Consider the following 18,520-nt stretch of genomic DNA (forward strand, 5'->3'; position numbering starts at 1 on the left):
CTGCTTTGGCCTCTGTGCTGACAGCTCGGAGCCTGGAGCCTGTTTCAGATTCTGTGCCTTGTCCTCTGTCTCTGCCACCCCTCCCTTGCTCACGCATCCATGCGTGCTCTCAAAAATAAAACATTAAAAAAAAATGAAAGGCAAAGTAACTACAAATGTATTAGATATGTTCAACAGTAGATGTGAGATGGCAAAAAAATATATACACACAAATATATAAAATTAGATTAAATATTCCAAATTTCATGAAAACCTTAAATCTACAGACCTAAGAAACTCAACAAACCCCAAAAAGGATAAATACAAGGGAACCCTAAGCACATGACAAACAAAGAGAAGCAGTGAAAAAAATTCATTGTGACAAGGGTACAAAACAATAGGTGACTCATCAGGAACAGTTAAAACAAGAAAGTAGTAGAGTGACAATCTACTAAAAGAAAAAACTCAACTAAGAATTCTATATCCAACAATACTGCCATTTGAAAATAAAGACAAACAGTCATCAAAAACCACATATTATATAATTCTATTTGTATGAAACATCCAGCATAGGCAATTCTATAGAGACAGAAAGGACTGGTGGCTGCCTAGGGCTGTGGGGGTTGGGGAAAGAATGAGAAATGACTATTGATGAGTTCATAATGTTTCTTTTTTTGAGTGAAAATGTTCTAAAATCAATAGTGGAGATGAGTGCACAACTCTGTAAATATACTAAAAACTACTGAATTGTACACTTTAAATGAAACGTTAATTATACTTCAACAATATTGTTTTTTTTTTTATAATGTTTTTTATTTATTTCTTAGGAGAGAGAGAGAGACAACGTGAGCAGGGGAGGGTCAGAGAGAGAGGGAGTCACAGACTGAAACAGGCTCCAGGCTCTGAGCTGGCAGTCAGCACAGAGCCCGATGCGGGGCTCGAACCCGCGAACCGTGAGATCATGACCTAAGCGAAAGTCGGGCGCTTAACTGACTAAGCCACCCAGGCGCCCCGTACAATATTGTTTTTAAAATATGGCAAAATCAAGATATTCCTAGACCAACGAAGACACAGAAAAATCACAGCTGAAGATCTTACAGTAAATGCTAAAATTCTTAGTAAGGACATGACAACCAGACAGTAAGTTGAGTCTATAAAAAGAAGACATTAAGAGTGACAAAACTGATAATTGTATAGGTAAAAAGAATTGCATGAATATGTATTTCTCCTTCTCTTATTTTATTTCAAAGATAAAATTGTATGAAATGATAATAGTCTATTTTGGATTAAGAACAAATATTGATGAATCTATGGATAGATAAATAGATACACAAAAAAGGGAGGAACTGGAGCTATACAGGAACAAAGTTGCTATATTTTACTTAATTAAGTCATTATTAATTTGTAATAATTGGCTGCATGTTATAAGCCATAGATCAACATCTTAAGAATACAATTTAAGAAACATAGTTTTAAAAATCATAAATTTAAATAGTACTTTAAAAAATATTTAAAGTTAGGGATGCATGGGAGGCTCAGTTGGTTAAATGTCCACTTCGGCTGAGACTGTGATCTCATTGGTGGATATGAGCCCCATGTCGGGCTTTGTGCTAACAGCTTGGAGCCTAAAGCCTGCTTTGGGTTCTGTGTCTCCCTCTCTCACTCTCTGCCTCTCCCCTACTCAAGTTCTGTCTTCTTCTCTCTCAAAAATAAATATTTAAAAAGTTTTTTAATATTTAAAGTTTAAAAAGGCAGCAGAGAAGGGAGAAAAAAAAACCAGAACACAGAGTAAAATGGCAGATATAAGTCTAACCCTATAAATAATTACATTAAATATAAATTGAGTAATCACTTTCATCAAATGGCAGAGATTGCTAGGGCAATAAGGCAATAAAAAAAGTACCCACACTGGAAAAGAAGTAAAATTATCTCTATATGGAGATGACATGATCTCATATATAGAAAATCTTAAGAAATCCACAAACTTCTAGAACCAATAACTGAGTTCAGTAAGATCATGGAATAGAAATCATTTGTATTTCTACATACTAGCAATGAAAAATCCAAAATGAAATTAACTACAATAGCATCCGAAAGAATAAAACATTAATAATTTAGGAAAGAAGTGCAAAATTTGTACACTACAATCTACAAAGTACTGCTGAGGGAAACTGAAGATCTAAATAGAGAGAGATTCTGTGGTGATAAACTGGAAGACATACTGTTAGGATGTCAATACTATCCAAGTGGATCCATTCAATAAAAGCCCTATAAAAATCCCAGCAGGCTTTTTTGAAGAAACTTACAAGCTAATCATAAAATTTATATGGAAATACAAAGCACCCTAAATAGTCAAAATGGCCTTTGAAAAGAATAAAGTCTGAAAACTTAAAATTCCTGATTTTCAAAGCAGATTTGGGGTTGCCTGAGGGCTGGTGTGGGAACAGGGACTGAATGCAATGGGCCTGAGGCTCTTATAGCAATGACAGAAATGGTGTAAACTGGATTGTGATGATGGGTACACAACTCTATAAATTTACTAAAAATCACTGGATCATACATGAAGTATGTGAATTTTAGGGTATATAAATTATACCTCAATAAAGCTATTAAAAAATATTTGTACACAAATGTTCATCGCAACTCTATTCATATTTGCCAAAAACTAGAACCATTTCAAATGTTCTTCAACAACAACAACAAAAGACTAAGGGGGAGAAAAGACATAAAAAGGAAAAAAAAAATTCAAAGATAATGTATAATGGGGCTCCTGGGTAGCTCAGTCAGTTAAGTGTCCGACTCCTGATTTCAGCTCAGGTCATGATCTCACAGTTTGTCAGATTAAGCCCCACATCAGGCTCTGCAATGACAGTGCACAGGCTGCTTGGGATTCTCTCTCTGCTCCTCCCCTATTCATGCATGTGTACGTACTCCCTCTCTCAAAATTAATAAATAAAATTAAAAAAAAAAAGAGATAATGTTTAAAATTAACTAGATAAAAAAAAAAGAGACTAAGAATAGTGAGACCAGTTAGGAGACGACTGCAGAAGTCTAAATGAAGGTTTTGAGAGCCTAAATTAAATAGGAATGAAGAAGGATAGATGTTAAAAGAAATCATAGGTTGTTGCCAATCACTAATAATAAACAACAAAAACTGTTAACATTTACTGAGTACATATTATATAACAAGCATTGCATTAGGCACCATACTGATGCCATTTCACTGTCACAAAAATCCTATAAAGTAGTCTTGTCCGCCAATACAGAGAGATATACTGAGGCTGCAAAAGTTACATAAATTTATCCAAGGTTAAAGACAAGGAAAATGGAACTGCTATTGTGTTTGTGTTTTGCTACTGGGGATCAGGAGGTGGAGAAAGAAATGCCAAATGATTGTCATGTCCTGGGTTCTTTTTCACCCCCTCTCAATGATTATTTCATAGGTAAATATGCCATTTTAGTAAACGTGTTACCTCAGGGAATGAAAAACAATCTTATCCCAGGAATCCAATTTATTTTTTTTTTAATTTTTTTTTTTTTAATATTTTTATTTATTTCTAGGAGAGAGAGAGAGACAGCGTGAGCAGGGGAGGGTCAGAGAGAGAGGGAGTCACAGACTGAAACAGGCTCCAGGCTCTGAGCTGGCAGTCAGCACAGAGCCTGACGCGGGGCTCGAACCCACGAACCGCGAGATCATGACCTAAGCGAAAGTCGGGCGCTTAACCGACTAGGCCACCCAGGTGCCCCTCCAATTTATTTTTAAAGGAATTAGATAAATGGTTTGGATTTATCTGGCATCCAACTGCTTTTTTATTTTATGGACAATTACTAAAAATACTAAATGGGGAGTTTTTCCCAGTTCTAAAAGAGTCAATACATCTTTAATATAATCATATACCTTTCTTCCATATGGCTTTTCTACCATATTGCTGTCACTGTCAGAATTTTCACTCTGAACTGGTTTTGTGAACCCAGTTTTGGGCATCTTATAGCTGTTCAGCTAGCTTCTTCTTTTATCAGTCTTCTCATCCTGGATCTGTAAAGAATGAATATATGAGGGTTATTTGTATACATCTGCAATAAAACCTACTTAAAGGTAAACACCACAGTTAATGCACTTTGTTCTCTGTATTTATAAGTTCTAGCTTAAGTAAGGTTTCATTTAAGAATTTGAGCTCCTTTTTTTAAAAAAAATCTTTTAAAATGTTTTATTTATTTTTGAGAGAGAGAGAGAGATAGAGAGAGAGCGAGCATGAGCAGGGGAGGGTGAGAGAGGGAGACACAGAATCCGAAACAGGCTCCAGGCTCTGAGCTAGCTGTCAGCACAGAGCCCGATGCAGGGCTTGAACCCACGAACCATGAGGTCATGACCTGAGTTGAAGTCAGACGCTTAACTGACTGAGCCACCCAGGCGCCTAAAGTTCTATTAAATCCATTCAATCTGTCACTGAAAAGAAGAAAACAGAACCACTTTTATATTTCTTTCTGCCTTCTCTAGCCTAAAATCTAATCTCCCGTTTTCCAGGTAACCACAAGCAGCAGAGGTGAAAGCAGTGGCAAAGGGTTTGTCATTTCAGTCTGTCTCTAAACGTAGAAGGTTCTGATAGATTCTCTGGTAGTTCTGCATTTGTCTGGGGAATTTACTTCTGAAAACCCAACCAAGAATCAGACAGGTCTGATTGGCAATTTTACAACTTTACTATTTTAGATTGACTTAAGTTTATGAGTCCGTTCCAGCTTAAAATTCTTGGGAGTGTTTATTTTCCTTCACGGAACTCCCAGATATCTCTAGACAGTCACTTTATCAATGAATATTGACTGAAGTCCTACCATACTGCAATTATGTCATTTATCTTCTTTTTAATTTATTCAGTTTTCTGTCTCCTGCTCTACAATAGGTCAAGGACCCTGATAGAAGCCTATGCCTACAAACTTATACTTGAGATGCAAAACAAAACAAACAAAAAAATTTCTAAGTGAGTTTTACATATAAAAAGGGAGGCCATGAGACTAGACCAGCATTGTTGTTTGATGACCTACTAGCTACATGTGGCTGCTGAAAGTTAAATTAACTAAAATTAAAGTAACTACTGTAGAATACAGATATACACTCCTATTATCACAGAGAGCTCTACTGTGTAGTACTGGGCTAAATTGAGGTTGCTGCCAACAGAAGCATGACTTGGACCACCACAATAAGCAGAATGGACAAGCCTAATTTTTAATTTTCATTCTATAAGTTTCCTATAGATGAATATTATAGGTCTAAGTAAAGCTACCTTCTAGCATCTATGTTTATTATTAAAGTCTAGACACCCCGCAAAGAGGATTAAGACCTTCTGTGTTCTTCAAACTGTTCTACTGGTGATTTAAAATATTTGATTTCAATAGAAAACAAACTCCAAAATCCCTTAAATGAACTGAGTTAGCTTGTAAATTAACAAAACTAGATTAAATTAATCCAAACTCAGACAAATCAGAATACATTCCAACAGAAAAAAAACTGTCAGAATTCAAATAGTTTAAATCTTTTACAGAGGAAGAAATAAACTTGAATAAGGAAACTCTATTGATACTACACACATAAGGCAGAGTTTATTTTGGGATCATTCAACTGTTTCAACTAATACCATATAAACAGAATCACTTAAACATAGCACTGTCCTCAAAACTAGACCTCTGTAAAGCTTACAGAGTTAGAATTAGGAGTCATATATAAACAGAAAAATTCTGACTCAAAGCAAAATGGATCTGTATAATATCACCAGGCATTAGTCTAGGTGAGATTTATAAAGATAAAGCACTTTGCAGATCAAGCAAAGCAACTTAGTGATGAATAAAGGAGTGCCATGAATATTTTTTAAAGAAAATTATAGTTACAGGGACACCTGAGTGGCTCAATTGGTTAAGCATCTGACTCTTGATTTTAGCTTAGGTCATGATCTCATGGTTCATGGGATCAAGCCCTGTGTGGGCTCTGCATTGACAAAATGGAGCCTGCTTGGGATTGTCTCTTTCCCTCTCTGCCAGTCAGTCCCCCGTTTTCTCTCTCTCTTCAAAATAAATAAATATTTTTAAAAACTATATATAACAATAAAATATATTAACAGATTGTATGTTAGAAAAAGCTTATCTTTCAATAACCTTATTTGGAAAACTTCAGAATAAAAACCAAAATTAGATTCTAAAAATATTACTTCAATCAATTAATATTAAGCATTTAATACATAGTTAGGTTCTGTAACCTCGATATAATATGTAATTGCTAGAGCAACAAACACAATTATACTTCGGATAATCAAAATCACATTCGGTAAATTAAAATGGAATATTTAAAAAATGTAAAAATAACCCAACAGAAGGCAGTAAAAGAAAAACTGAAGAATGAAAAACAGAAGAAACAATGATAGACCTAATCCAAACATACCAATAATGATATGAAATGCAAATGGACTAAACACACCAATTTTAAAAAACTGTCAGATTGTATACCTGAAACTACTATAACACTGCATACATTAACTATGCTGGAAATAAATAAATAAGAAAACCGGTGAAGAAAAAAACCAGACTATCAAAACAGAGGAAAATGGCCATACTATGAGAGCTACTAACAAGAAATTCATTCATATGTAATTATATAGGTAGTAAAAAGTAAAAGAATGAAAAACGATATGCCATAGAAACACTAATCAAAGGAAAGTTGGAGTAACTAAATCAATATCAGACAAAACAGTTCTCCAGGAAGAACTTTACTTATTACACACTGATAAAAGGATCAGCTCACTAAATGTGTATGCAACTAGCAACAGAGCTTCAAACTACAGGAAGCAAAAACTGATAAAACTGACAGGAGAAATAGGCAAATTCATAATTATAGTTGTAGGCTTCAACTACTCTCAGTTAAAAATTTTTTTTAAATGTTTTATTTATTTCTGAGAGAGAGAGAGACACACAGTGTGAGCAGGGGAGGGTCAGAGAGAGAGATACAGAATCTGAAGAAGGCTCCAGGCTCTAAGCTAGCTCTCAGCACAGAGCCCAATGTGAGGCTCGAACCCACAAACCGTGAGATCATGACCTGAGCCGAAGTCAGACGCTTAACCGACTGAACCACCCAGGTGCCCCCAACTTCTCTCAGTTAAGACAGGAAATCAACAAGGATATAAAAGAACTGAAAAATGCCATCAATTCAAATCAAATGGATCTAACTGACATTTGTATAAAAATCTACCCAACAAAAAAATATTCATTCTTTTCAAGGGCACACAGAATATTTACAGAGATAAGCCATGTCATGGGTCAAAAACAAACACTAACAAATTTAAGTAATTAAAATCATATAAAATTTGTTTTCCCACTATGAAGAAATTAAACTAGAATCAAATATAGAAAGATAACAGGAATATATCCAAATTTTAAAAATAAAGAAAAATCAGTAAGACAGAAAACTGGTTCTTTAAAAAAATATTTAAAAAATTGCAAATCTCTGGCAAGACCAATTAGAAATAAGAGAGAAGACCTACCAAAATCAGCAATAAAAGGGGAGCATCATTACAGATCCTACAAGCACATGAAGTACGGGTAATAAGAGAATATTATCAACTTTACACAAATAAATTCAACAAATTAAGTGAAACAAATTTCTTAAAAGACACAAACCACCGAAGCTCACTGAAGGAAACAATCTCAGTGGCTCAATATTAAAGAAAATGATTTCATATTCAAAAACAAAGACAACTGTAATCCTAGGTGACTCCAGTGGTGAATTTCACAGAACATGTAAAAAAGAAATAATGCTAATTCTGCATACCCTCTCCTGACAAATGAAAGAAGCAGGAACATATTTTATAAGGCAGGCCATCAATATCCTGGTACAAAAGTCAGAGTAAGTATGTCTTTTATAAGAAAACTACAGATCAATATAATGTCTCATGATCATATGCCAAAAAAATTCCTCAATAATAAAATATTAGCAAATTAAACCCACTATATATAAAAAGGACAATCCATCATTACCAACTGGGATTTATCCTAGTAATTCAAAGTCAGCTTAATGTGAAAATCAATCCATGCAATTCACTGTATTACCAGACTAAAAGCCAAAACACAACTGATAGTCTCAACAGATACAGAAAAAGCATTTGATAAAAGTCCATACTCATCAATGGCAAACAATTCCCAGTAATAGAACAGAACTTGAATGTTTTGCCTCCTAGGATCAACAGGGAGGAAACAATATGCACTCTTACCATGCCTCATTATCTTCCCCCCACTGGCTATTCTGAGGTACAACTGATAGACAGAAACCTTTTACATTTAAGGTGTTCAATGTGGTAATTCGATATACGTGTATATACTGTGAAATGATTACCACAATCAGGCTAATTAAAACATCCATCATGTCACATAATTTTATCTGTGTGTGTGTGTAGTAAGAACACTTAAGATCTATACTCTAGCAAATTTCAAGTATATAATACATTATTATTAACTAGTCACCATGCTGTACATCTCCCCATCTCCCCTAGTCCCCAGCCCCTGGCAACCACCATTCTACTCTCTGCTTCCGTGAATTCATTTTTAGATTATACAACACATAGATGAGATCATACAATATTTATCTTTCTGTGTCTGGCTTATGTCACTTAGTATAATGTCCTTTAAGTTCATCCATGTTGATGCAAGTGGGAGGATTTCCTTCTTTTAATGGTTGAATAATATTCCATTGTAAATACGAAGATCCTATTTTCTTTATCCATTCATCCATCAACAGACACTAAGGTTGATTCTGTACTTGGCTATTATGACTAATGCTGCGACACAAATCAGAGTACAGATACCGCTCTGACATACTGATTTCATTTTCTTTAGATATATAACCAAAAGTGGGATTGATGGATCAGACAGCAGTTCTATTTTTAATTTTTTGAGGAACTCCATGCTGTTTTCCCTAGCGGCTGCACCAATGTACATTCCCCACAAGAGTGTACAAGGGACCCTTTTCAACATAGTGTCACCAACACTTGCTATCTCTTGTCTCTCTAGTAACAGCCATCCTAATAGGTATCAAGTGAGATTTCATCACGGTTCTGATTTGCAGTTACCTAATAATTAGTGATGTTGGGTACCTTTACATATACTTGGCCACTTGAAGGTCTTTTTTGGAAAAATGTTCAGGTCCTTTGCCCATTTTTAAGTTGAGTTTGTCTGCTACTGACTTGTAGGAGTTCCTTACAGATATTTTGGATATTACTCCCTTACCATATGTATGGCCTGCATGTATTTTTTCCCATTTCACAGGCTGCCTTTTCTGTGCAAAAGGTTTTTAGTTTAGTGTAGTCCTACTTGATGATAAAAAAAAAATCTCCTGGAATGCTTGTTAAAATACAGATTTAGTAGGTTTGAAATGGAGCCAAGAATTTGTACTTTTAACAAGTGTCTCAGTGGTTCTTCATCATTAGGAAAGTTCAAAAAAAACAAATTAAATTACTATTTTTAATGATATAAAAGATCTCATTAGAAAAGGATTTGCTCAGTTAATTTAAGACAGGAGATTTCTCTATCATCGTAAACCATATATATATACACAACATGCATGCATGTGGATGTGTGAAGTATTATCTTAATTTAAAAATTCAGTGTATCAGGCAGCCTGAGAGTCTCATTAAAAAATTTTAATGGTCATTTCCTTTTTTCACAGGATGGTAACTCTTCATGAGAGTATTTTAACTTACAAGATTGATCCTAAAGAGCATTCAAACACTGGTACCATATTTATTTTGTTCTACTGATCATTACTTATGCTAGACATGCTCCATAGCTTTCTTTTTCTGGATGTTTCCATTTTTCTGGGAAGTATGTGCACCAACTATTAGTTTCTTGTCACTGTCTCTTATCACCTTTTAATACTGGATTCTCTGGAAGTTTATTTTTCCCTCCCATTCGAAATAGAAAATTTGTTGTTTAGTCAGTTATTACCTTCTGTAGATTTTTTTTTTTTTTTTAAAGAAAGCAAGTACGTACACACATGAATAGGGGAGAGGAGCAGATGGAGAATCTTAAGTAGGTTCCACACTCGGCACAACTCTAGAATCATGACCTGAACCAAAATCAAGAGTTAGGCACTTAAATGACTGAACCATCCAAGTGCCCCTAGATTTTTAAGTTTAAAATAATCATAACAGAAGCTTGCAAACCACAGTTTATGTTTCTTTTTAGATACGAAGGAAATTATTTAAGTTTTACATAATTCTTTACATTTAAATAGAACTTTAGTATTTTCCAAATTGGGATTTTTTAAAGCCTCCTTCATTGGGATCTCTAAAATCTGCTTTTGATGCTGGGGGTGGGGGTAGGGATCACATAACTGGAAGAAAACTAGTGTATCTTAAATCTCTTACGTAAGGTGATAAAAAAGGTCCTACCATCCATCCACCTTACCTAATCCTTCTTCCCAGTAGAAAAAGTATCATTTCTATAAGCAAACTTTCTTGGATTATATGTGCATTTGCTTTAGCAAAAGGAGTCTGACCAACTCATTTTTGGGACACAATGCACAACTCATGTTTGGGGAGACATGCATGCATATCTAAAAAGTCCAGTTACTGGAAATTTGCAAAAATTGTTGATAAAAATGTGTATCACTACACGCAATGTAAAGTTTAACCAAGCAAGTATAACTAATTTAATAAGTAGCAACATGACTAACCTAATGCTAAGTTATAATTTAATAACAAGAACAGCAGATTCAAACAACAAAGCTAACTCAAGACAAGAACAGTGACACATACAAGTATTCTTCTTATTTTAAATTGAAATCCAAGGTAGTAAGCATATAGTGAAATAATGGTTTCAGGAGTAGAATTTAGGGATTCATCACTTACATGTAACACCCAACAAATGTCCTCCTTAATGCCCGTTACCCATTTAGCTTATCCCCCCACCCAATACCCCTCCAGCAACCTTCAGTTTGCTCTCTGTATTTAAGACAGATAAGCTTCCTTCTTGAAAGCTGAGGTAACTGCAGTGATGCCAAGTCTTTCTTGACAGTCAGACATCTCAGTATAAGAAAAATGATTCTTCAGGAAATATTAGTAAGTTGCTCTTTTTTGTATATGACTTACTTTTCATCCTAAGGCTAATAATTTGGAGAAAACTTTATCTTCCTAGCATAGGGTACAAAATCGCCCACAGGAAGAGGTCAAACTCTGCTGAATAAATACTTTGAAAAAGTAATCAAGAAGGAAATAAACCTTGGGACCAGTCTGTAGGGAAAAGTTACTCAACATGACAAAAGAAGGGAGGGTTAAAGAAAAAATTCAAGAGAGCAAAGACTCTGGTAGACTACAAGAAAGGGATGAGAGAAAAAACCAACTCCAGTTGGCAGTATGGCTACAAAAGAACTTTGGAGAACAAAAACAGATAACAGAAGTTGTAAAGTTGTTATGCTATGGACAAAATACAAGTGAAAATCTACAGAAGTGTTCCTCTAAAGAAACTGAAGAACTCAAGATCAAGTCATAGTTTTTTTTAGCATTCAGTGAGCACTAGACTCTTGAAATCAATGGTTTAAACATTTTTTTTCTGTTAGCTCTCTCGTAACTCTTCCTAGAAGTCTGACTTAAAAATTCTTCACAGGGGTTTCACAAAACACCAGAAGGTATCAAACTCAAAGTCTGTCAGCAAATCTTTCCCAATTATCAGATATGCTTAACTTTACTACTACAGCTCCAATACCTACCACTTGGCAATTAGTACCCATCCTTAAAGAGTGCACTTTTACCAAGGTAGGGGTGGCAGGAAGAAAAGAAGCTTTCTTCTAAGTGGGCTAAGATAAGCAGAAGTATAGAAAAAAAAAAAAAGTCAGGGGAGAAAAACACGCAAGAGAAAATAAGCAGGAACAAAGTACTGAAACCAATACTTAGTAATGGATGAACACAAACTACACAGACTAAAAGTTAACTGAAATCTAAACACAGATGCAAGAAGCTGACATTTTATAAAATGGTTTCTTTCCCTCACTTCAACCCTACCTAAAATGACTTTTGAATTAAAGACAATCAAATGCATTGGCATTTGTTTTTAGCTTTGATGAGATGCTCTTTGATTCACATTACTGCTTCTCGAACATTTCAATCTACTCAAAATATGCTGTTCTTTTAGGCTACTGACACCTAGTAATTCAAACTTGCCTGGTACCAAAATGCTTTTTTTTTTTAAAGATACAGATGCCTAGCTTATCTTTAGAACTACTGAATCAGAATATCTGAGAGGGGAGATAAATACCACTTTATAAAAAGCTTCCTTTAGTGGCTGTAAGGGGCTGGGGAAAGAGGGAAACAGAGTGACTGCTTAATGGGCATTATGGTTTCTTTCTGGGTAATTAAAAGTGCTCTTGAGTTAGATAATGGTGATGGTTGCACAACACTGTGAATATACCTAAAATCACTGAATTGCAAACTTTAAAATGGTTAAAATGGTGAATTATATGTGGCCCCTGGTGGTATAGGTTAACTATTCTGAAACCACTATACAGTTGAGCCTTGAACAACATGGGTTTGAACTGCGCAGGTCCACTTATATGCAGATTTTTTTCAATAAATATATAGTATATATAGCATTAGGGATCTCCTATATGCATAAAATATGTAGACACTAGTAGATTTTACCATTTACTACCATAAAATATACACACCTGGACAGTACATGGTACCATTTGCAGTCAGGAGAAATGAAAATTAATGTAAAGATACAGTATTTAATACCTGCACAAAATTAACTGTAGCACACATATCTTTTAGTAGGTTAATAATTTCACAGCCATATCCTGTTGCTACCTCAGTGGGCTCATGTTGCAAGTATCGACTTAAAATGCAGTGTCACACTAATGATCTCTATAAGTTGCACATTGCAGTAAAAAATGATTTGAAGATACAGTATTTAATACCTGCACAAAATTAACTGTAGCACACATATCTTTTAGTAGGTTAATAATTTCACAGCCATATCCTGTTGCTACCTCAGTGGGCTCATGTTGCAAGTATCGACTTAAAACGCAGTGTCACACTAATGATCTCTATAAATTGCACATTGCAGTAAAAAATGATTTCTCATGGTTCTCCATATTATTATGAAGCTAAAAGTTATCTGTGGATTTTCAACTGTGCAGGGAGTCAGCGCCCCCAGTCTCTGCATGTTGTTCAAGGGTCAACTGATGATGTAGTCTGGAAATGAACTCTTGAGTAAATGAATAGTGAATGGTCGGAAGCACAAGTTCTCTGATGGAGTGAGAGAATGCAGAAAGGCAAGTCAGGAAAAGAATGGAATGTGGTAATTTAATCATTGAGAGAATGTGAACTCATGTTTAGCTTAATGTAGACACAGATGGTTTCCTACAGAAATATTTATAGATATGCACATGGAGAATTAGTTTACACAGATTTCCTTCCCATGTCAGCTAGCAAGCCCATAAGCAACAACAAACACTCCAGTAGCAAAGAGAACACCTAACACCAAGATCTTGGTTACGAGTACCTTTCTCCAATAAAAGAAACCAGGGCTTAGAAAAAAGTCTGATTCTAGAGCTAAGACAGTAAATATACAAGATGAGTTTGGAGACTCTTAAACTGCTATGAAGAAGTGCTCACAACTGTACACAAAGTGCTCAAAAAGTATACATAAATATATAAACTCAACAATGGGAATGTGTCAAAGGGATACAGATGTCAACTCAAAGACATCCCAATTAGCAAAATCAGAACACTTGCAGCAAAAGAATAAATAAGTAGTACTGGGTTATAACCCAAGTAAATCATCTGTATCCATCCTGATATAAGTGACTGAACAAATTAAAAAATGGGAGAGAACACACACATTTGCCACAAAGAATTCCAGGTAGTTTATATAGATATTCTGCTCTGAAGTATGGGCTGCACTGAGTGATTTCCTACCAAAGAATATGGTACAAAAAGAGGGAAAAAAGAGGAACTTGAAAAACCAGACAAATACTGTATCTCAGCAAAGTGATCAAAGTCAGCATCAACAGTGAGAAGTCATGTTGATCGTATGTATCCTTGACAAGATATAATGAAAATGGCATTTTACCTCTGTGATCTTCCTTCCCAAAACACATAACCCTAGTCTAATCACAAGAAAAACAGAAGGCAAATTCTAATAGTGGGGTACCTTAAAAAAATACCTAACAGTACTTCTTACAATGGCCAAGATCATCAAAAACAAGTCAAGTCTGAGAAACCATCACAGCCAAGAGAAGCTTAAGAAGAAAGGATGCTTATATGTAATGTGGCATCCCAGATGGGATTCTTGGGACAGAAAAATGATATGAGGTAAAAACTATAGGCATCTGAATAAAGTATGGACTTCAGTTAATAATGTCAATAATATTGGTGTATCAATTATGATAATTCTACCATGGTAGGTAATGTAAGACATTAAAAAGAGAGAAAAATGGTGTGAGGTATACAGAACTCTGTGCTGTCTTTATAATTTTACTGTAAATCTAAAACTATTCTAAAGTACTTAAAGAAAAAAAAAAGCTCTCCAGGTAATTTAATAGTGTGGGAGCCATTAAACATTTCCCTTTACCTTTTTCACTGCAAGCACCTACATACCTCACAGTTACTTTACCTCGTATTGAGTTTTACCCCTTACAGCCCTAATCTCTACCTCATATCCCTCCTCCATCATGGTTTTCTTCAAAGTTCATGTCTATACCTCATCTCCCACTCTGATCCATTAGGTTCTTGGACTTCTCACTATCAAAAACCTTTTCACCCCACTTTAGCCACTATTCCTCCATTTTTTTTCTCTTCAGAATTTTGTTAGTATCCTTTGCCATTTTTCTACTCTGGTATTTATCATTTTTCTGTTGTTTCTGTAAAAGAAGAAAAGTGATGGTGTCATTTTTGTTGCGCGCGCGCACACACACACACGCACAGAGGCAAATCTCAGAGATGTTATGGGTTTGGTTCCAGACTACTGCAATAAAGTGAAAATCAGAATGAAATGAGTCAAATGAAGTTTTTGGTTTTCTAGTGCATATGAAAGTCATGTTTATACTATACTGTGGTCTATTAAGTTAAAAAAATGGATATACCTTAATTTAAAAATACTTTATTGCTATAAACTGCTACTGATCATCTGAGCTTCGTGTTATAATCAGTGATCACAGATCACTATGACAAATAATGAAAATGTTTGAGATATTGCAAGAATTACCAGAATGTGACACAAAGACACAAAGCGAGCAAATGCTGTTGGAAAAATGGCAATGACAGTCTTGCTTGACAAAGGATTGCCACAACATTCAATTTATTTAAAAAAAAAAATCAGTGTCTGTAAAGCGTGATAAAGCGAAGTGCAATAAAATGAAGTACGTCTATGTACATTTATATTTAATTATATGTAATTTAAATTGTTAAATCACAATAATTATAATTATGTATATACAATTAAAATTATACTTAAAATTGAAATTGTAGTTAAATATACCCAATATAGAATTTACCACATTAACCATTCTTTTATTGAGATATAACTAACATGTAATACTACATTAGTTTCAAGTGTAAAATGTAATGATTTGAGATTTGTATATATTATGAAATGATCACAGTAAGTCTAGTCATATCTATCACCAGTTACAAATTTTTCCCTCATAATGAGAACTTAAAAAAAATTTTCTTTAATGTTTTCATTTTTGAAAGAGAAGGGGAGAAAGACAGAGGGCAAGTGGGGGAGAGGCAGATAGAGAGGCAGACACAGAATCCGAACAGGCTCCAGACTCTGAGCTATCGGCATAGAGCCAGAAGCAGGGTTCAAACCATGAACCAAGAGAGCATGATCTGAGCTGAAATCGTATGCTTAACCAACTGAGCTGCCCAGGCACCTCTTATAACGAGAACTTTTAAGATTTAGTGACTTTCAAGTCTGCAATACAGTATTAACCATGCTGTACATTACATCTTTATGACTATTTCCCACTGTTGTGTTTTTTTTTAATCTTTTGACTCTCTTCATATCTCTCCCCCACCTCTAGCAACCACTAATCTGTTCTCTTTATCTATGACTTGGTTTTGTTGTTGTTTTTAGATCCCAAATAAAAGGGAGATCATATGGTATTGTCTTTTTGTTTGACTTATCTCATTTAGCACAACTGCCCTCATGGTTTACCCATGTCACAAATGACAAGATTTCATTCTTTTTTATTGCTGAATGATACTGTATGTGCACATGTGCGCATGGGCGCGCGCGCACGTGTGTGTGTGTGGTAGGGGCTTAGGTAAGGCCACCCAAAATCTACCGTAATGGCCTATCGATTATTTTGAATTGAAGCTACCTGGAAAACAGCCAGTGCAAGGGCACTTAGACATTCTTTTCTCCCCCTGAGTGCACTAAATGTATCTTCCACAAAAAGCACCTTTTCTGTACTGAGAAGCAAAAAGGCATTCTTATCACCAGAGACAGGGACTTTAATGCTGAGAAAGCTGTAGAAACAAACCTTGTTCCTTTGTACTAATTAATGTACTACCTCAGCCCAAATGTCTCTTGGAATTCCTACTAACTAAAGTTCCCAAATGTGTTTTCTTCATCCTCTCGATTCTTCACAAATTGTCTTTGTCTAAAAAGTATAAAAATTGCTGAACTTGGTCATTTCTTAGATAGATCTCATTTCATTTCGGGGCCTCCATGAGCACATTATAGAACTTTAGTGTTTTTTTCCTTCTGTTAATCATCTCACTAAATTTAATTCTTAGTCCAGCTACAAGACCTTAAACTGTAAAGTAAGAATTTTTCCTTCTCTACGGTATATATACCGTAATTTTTTTATCCATTCATCCATCAATGAACATTCCATATATTGGCTATTATAAATAATGCTGCGATAAACACGAAGGTGCATTTATCTTTCTGAGTGTTTTGTTTTCTTTGCATAGATACCCAAAAGTAAAACCGTTAGATCATGTGATAGCTCTATTTTTAATTTCCTGAGGAAGCTTCATACTGTTTTCCATAGTGGCTGTACCAATTTATAGTCCTACCAACAGTGCATGAAGAGGGTTCTCTTTTCTCCATATCCACACTGATACTTATTTCTCGTCTGATAATAGCCATTTTAACAGGTGTGAACAGGTATCTCATTGTGGCTCTCACTCGCATTTCCCTAATGATTAATGATGTTGAACACCCTTTCAGATACCTGCTGGTAACCTGTAGTCTTTGAGAAAATGTCTATTCAGATTTTCTTCCTATTTTTAAAATTTTTTTATGTTTATTTATTTTTAAGAGAGCGTCAGTGGGGGAGGGGCAGAAGATCTGAAGTGGGCTCTGCACTGACAGCAGTGCCTGATGTAGGGCTCAAACTTATGAACCGTGAGATCATGACCTGAGCTGAAGTCAGCTGCTCAACTGAGTCACTCAAGCACCCCAAGATCTTCTTCCCATTATCTTTTTATATTAGAGAAAGAGCGCATGTGCAAGCGGGGTAATGGGCAGAGGGCAAGAATCTTAAGCAAGGCTCAATCCCACAACCCTGGGATCATGACCTGAGCTGAAATCAAGAGTTGGATGCTCAACATATTGAGCCACCCAGGTGCCCCTCTTCTTCCCATTTTTAAATTGGATACCTTTCTTTTTTGCTAGAGTTGTAGGAGTTCTTTATATTTTTTAGATATTAGCCCTAACAGATACATGATTTACAAATATTTTCTCTGATTCAGTAGGTTGCCTTTTCACTTTGTTGATGGTTTCCTTTGCTGTGCAGGAGCTTTTTAATTTGATGTAGTCTCAATTATTTATCTTTGCTTTATGACTAATGTTTATCTTTTATCTTTTGCATTATGACTAATGTTCTTTAATTTTGACTGGATTTTTGTACATAAGATAGTGGTCCAGCTTTCTTATTACCGTTTATTGAAGAGATTATCCTTTCTCCATGTATACTGTTGCCTCCTCTGTTGTAGATTAGCTGACCATATGGGTTTATTTCTGGGTTTTCTATTCTGCTGCAGTAACCTCTATGCCTTTTTCTTATGCCAACACTATACTGTTTTAATTAGTATAGCTCTGTAATATAGTTTGAAATCAGGGAGCATAACGCCTCCAACTTTGTTTCTTCAGAAGACTAGTTTGGCTATTCAAGGTCTTTTGTGGTTCCACAGAAATTTTATAATTTGTTCTATTTCTGTGAAAAATGGCATTGGAATTCTGATAGGGGCTGCATTGGGTAATATGGCCATTTTAACAATATGGATTCCTCTAAATCAGCACAAAATCTCTCTCCATTTGTGTTATCCTCAACTATTTTCATTAATGTCTCTGGTTTTCAATATACAGGGCCTTTACCTCTTTGGCAAATTCCTTTAGGTAATTACTTCTTGATGCAACTGGAAATGCGGCTGTTTCCCCAATTTCTCTTATAGTCCCTTATTACAGAAATGCAACAGATTCTGTATACTGATTTTATATCCCTCTATTTACTGAATTCATTTACTGGTTCTAACAGTTTTTTGGTGGAGTTTCC

The 18,520-nt window shown here is 35.2% G+C and overlaps 1 protein-coding gene across 2 annotated transcripts in view; it reads right to left on the reverse strand.

The window, feature by feature from the left end:
• The window catches only part of ANKRD12 (ankyrin repeat domain 12), a 123,081-nt gene that overhangs the window by 84,987 nt on the left and 19,574 nt on the right, over positions 1 to 18,520 (reverse strand). For both annotated transcript variants that reach the window (XM_077778170.1, XM_077778167.1), the window contains exon 2: positions 3,878 to 4,015. In XM_077778170.1, coding sequence (XP_077634296.1) covers positions 3,878 to 3,964 — 87 coding nt within the window. In that variant the 5' untranslated portion in view covers positions 3,965 to 4,015. The remainder of the gene's footprint in view (positions 1 to 3,877; positions 4,016 to 18,520) is intronic.

This window comes from Crocuta crocuta, unplaced genomic scaffold (genome assembly GCF_008692635.1).
Source record: "Crocuta crocuta isolate KB4526 unplaced genomic scaffold, BGI_CrCroc_1.0 scaffold26, whole genome shotgun sequence".
NCBI classification, from domain to species: domain Eukaryota; kingdom Metazoa; phylum Chordata; class Mammalia; order Carnivora; family Hyaenidae; genus Crocuta; species Crocuta crocuta.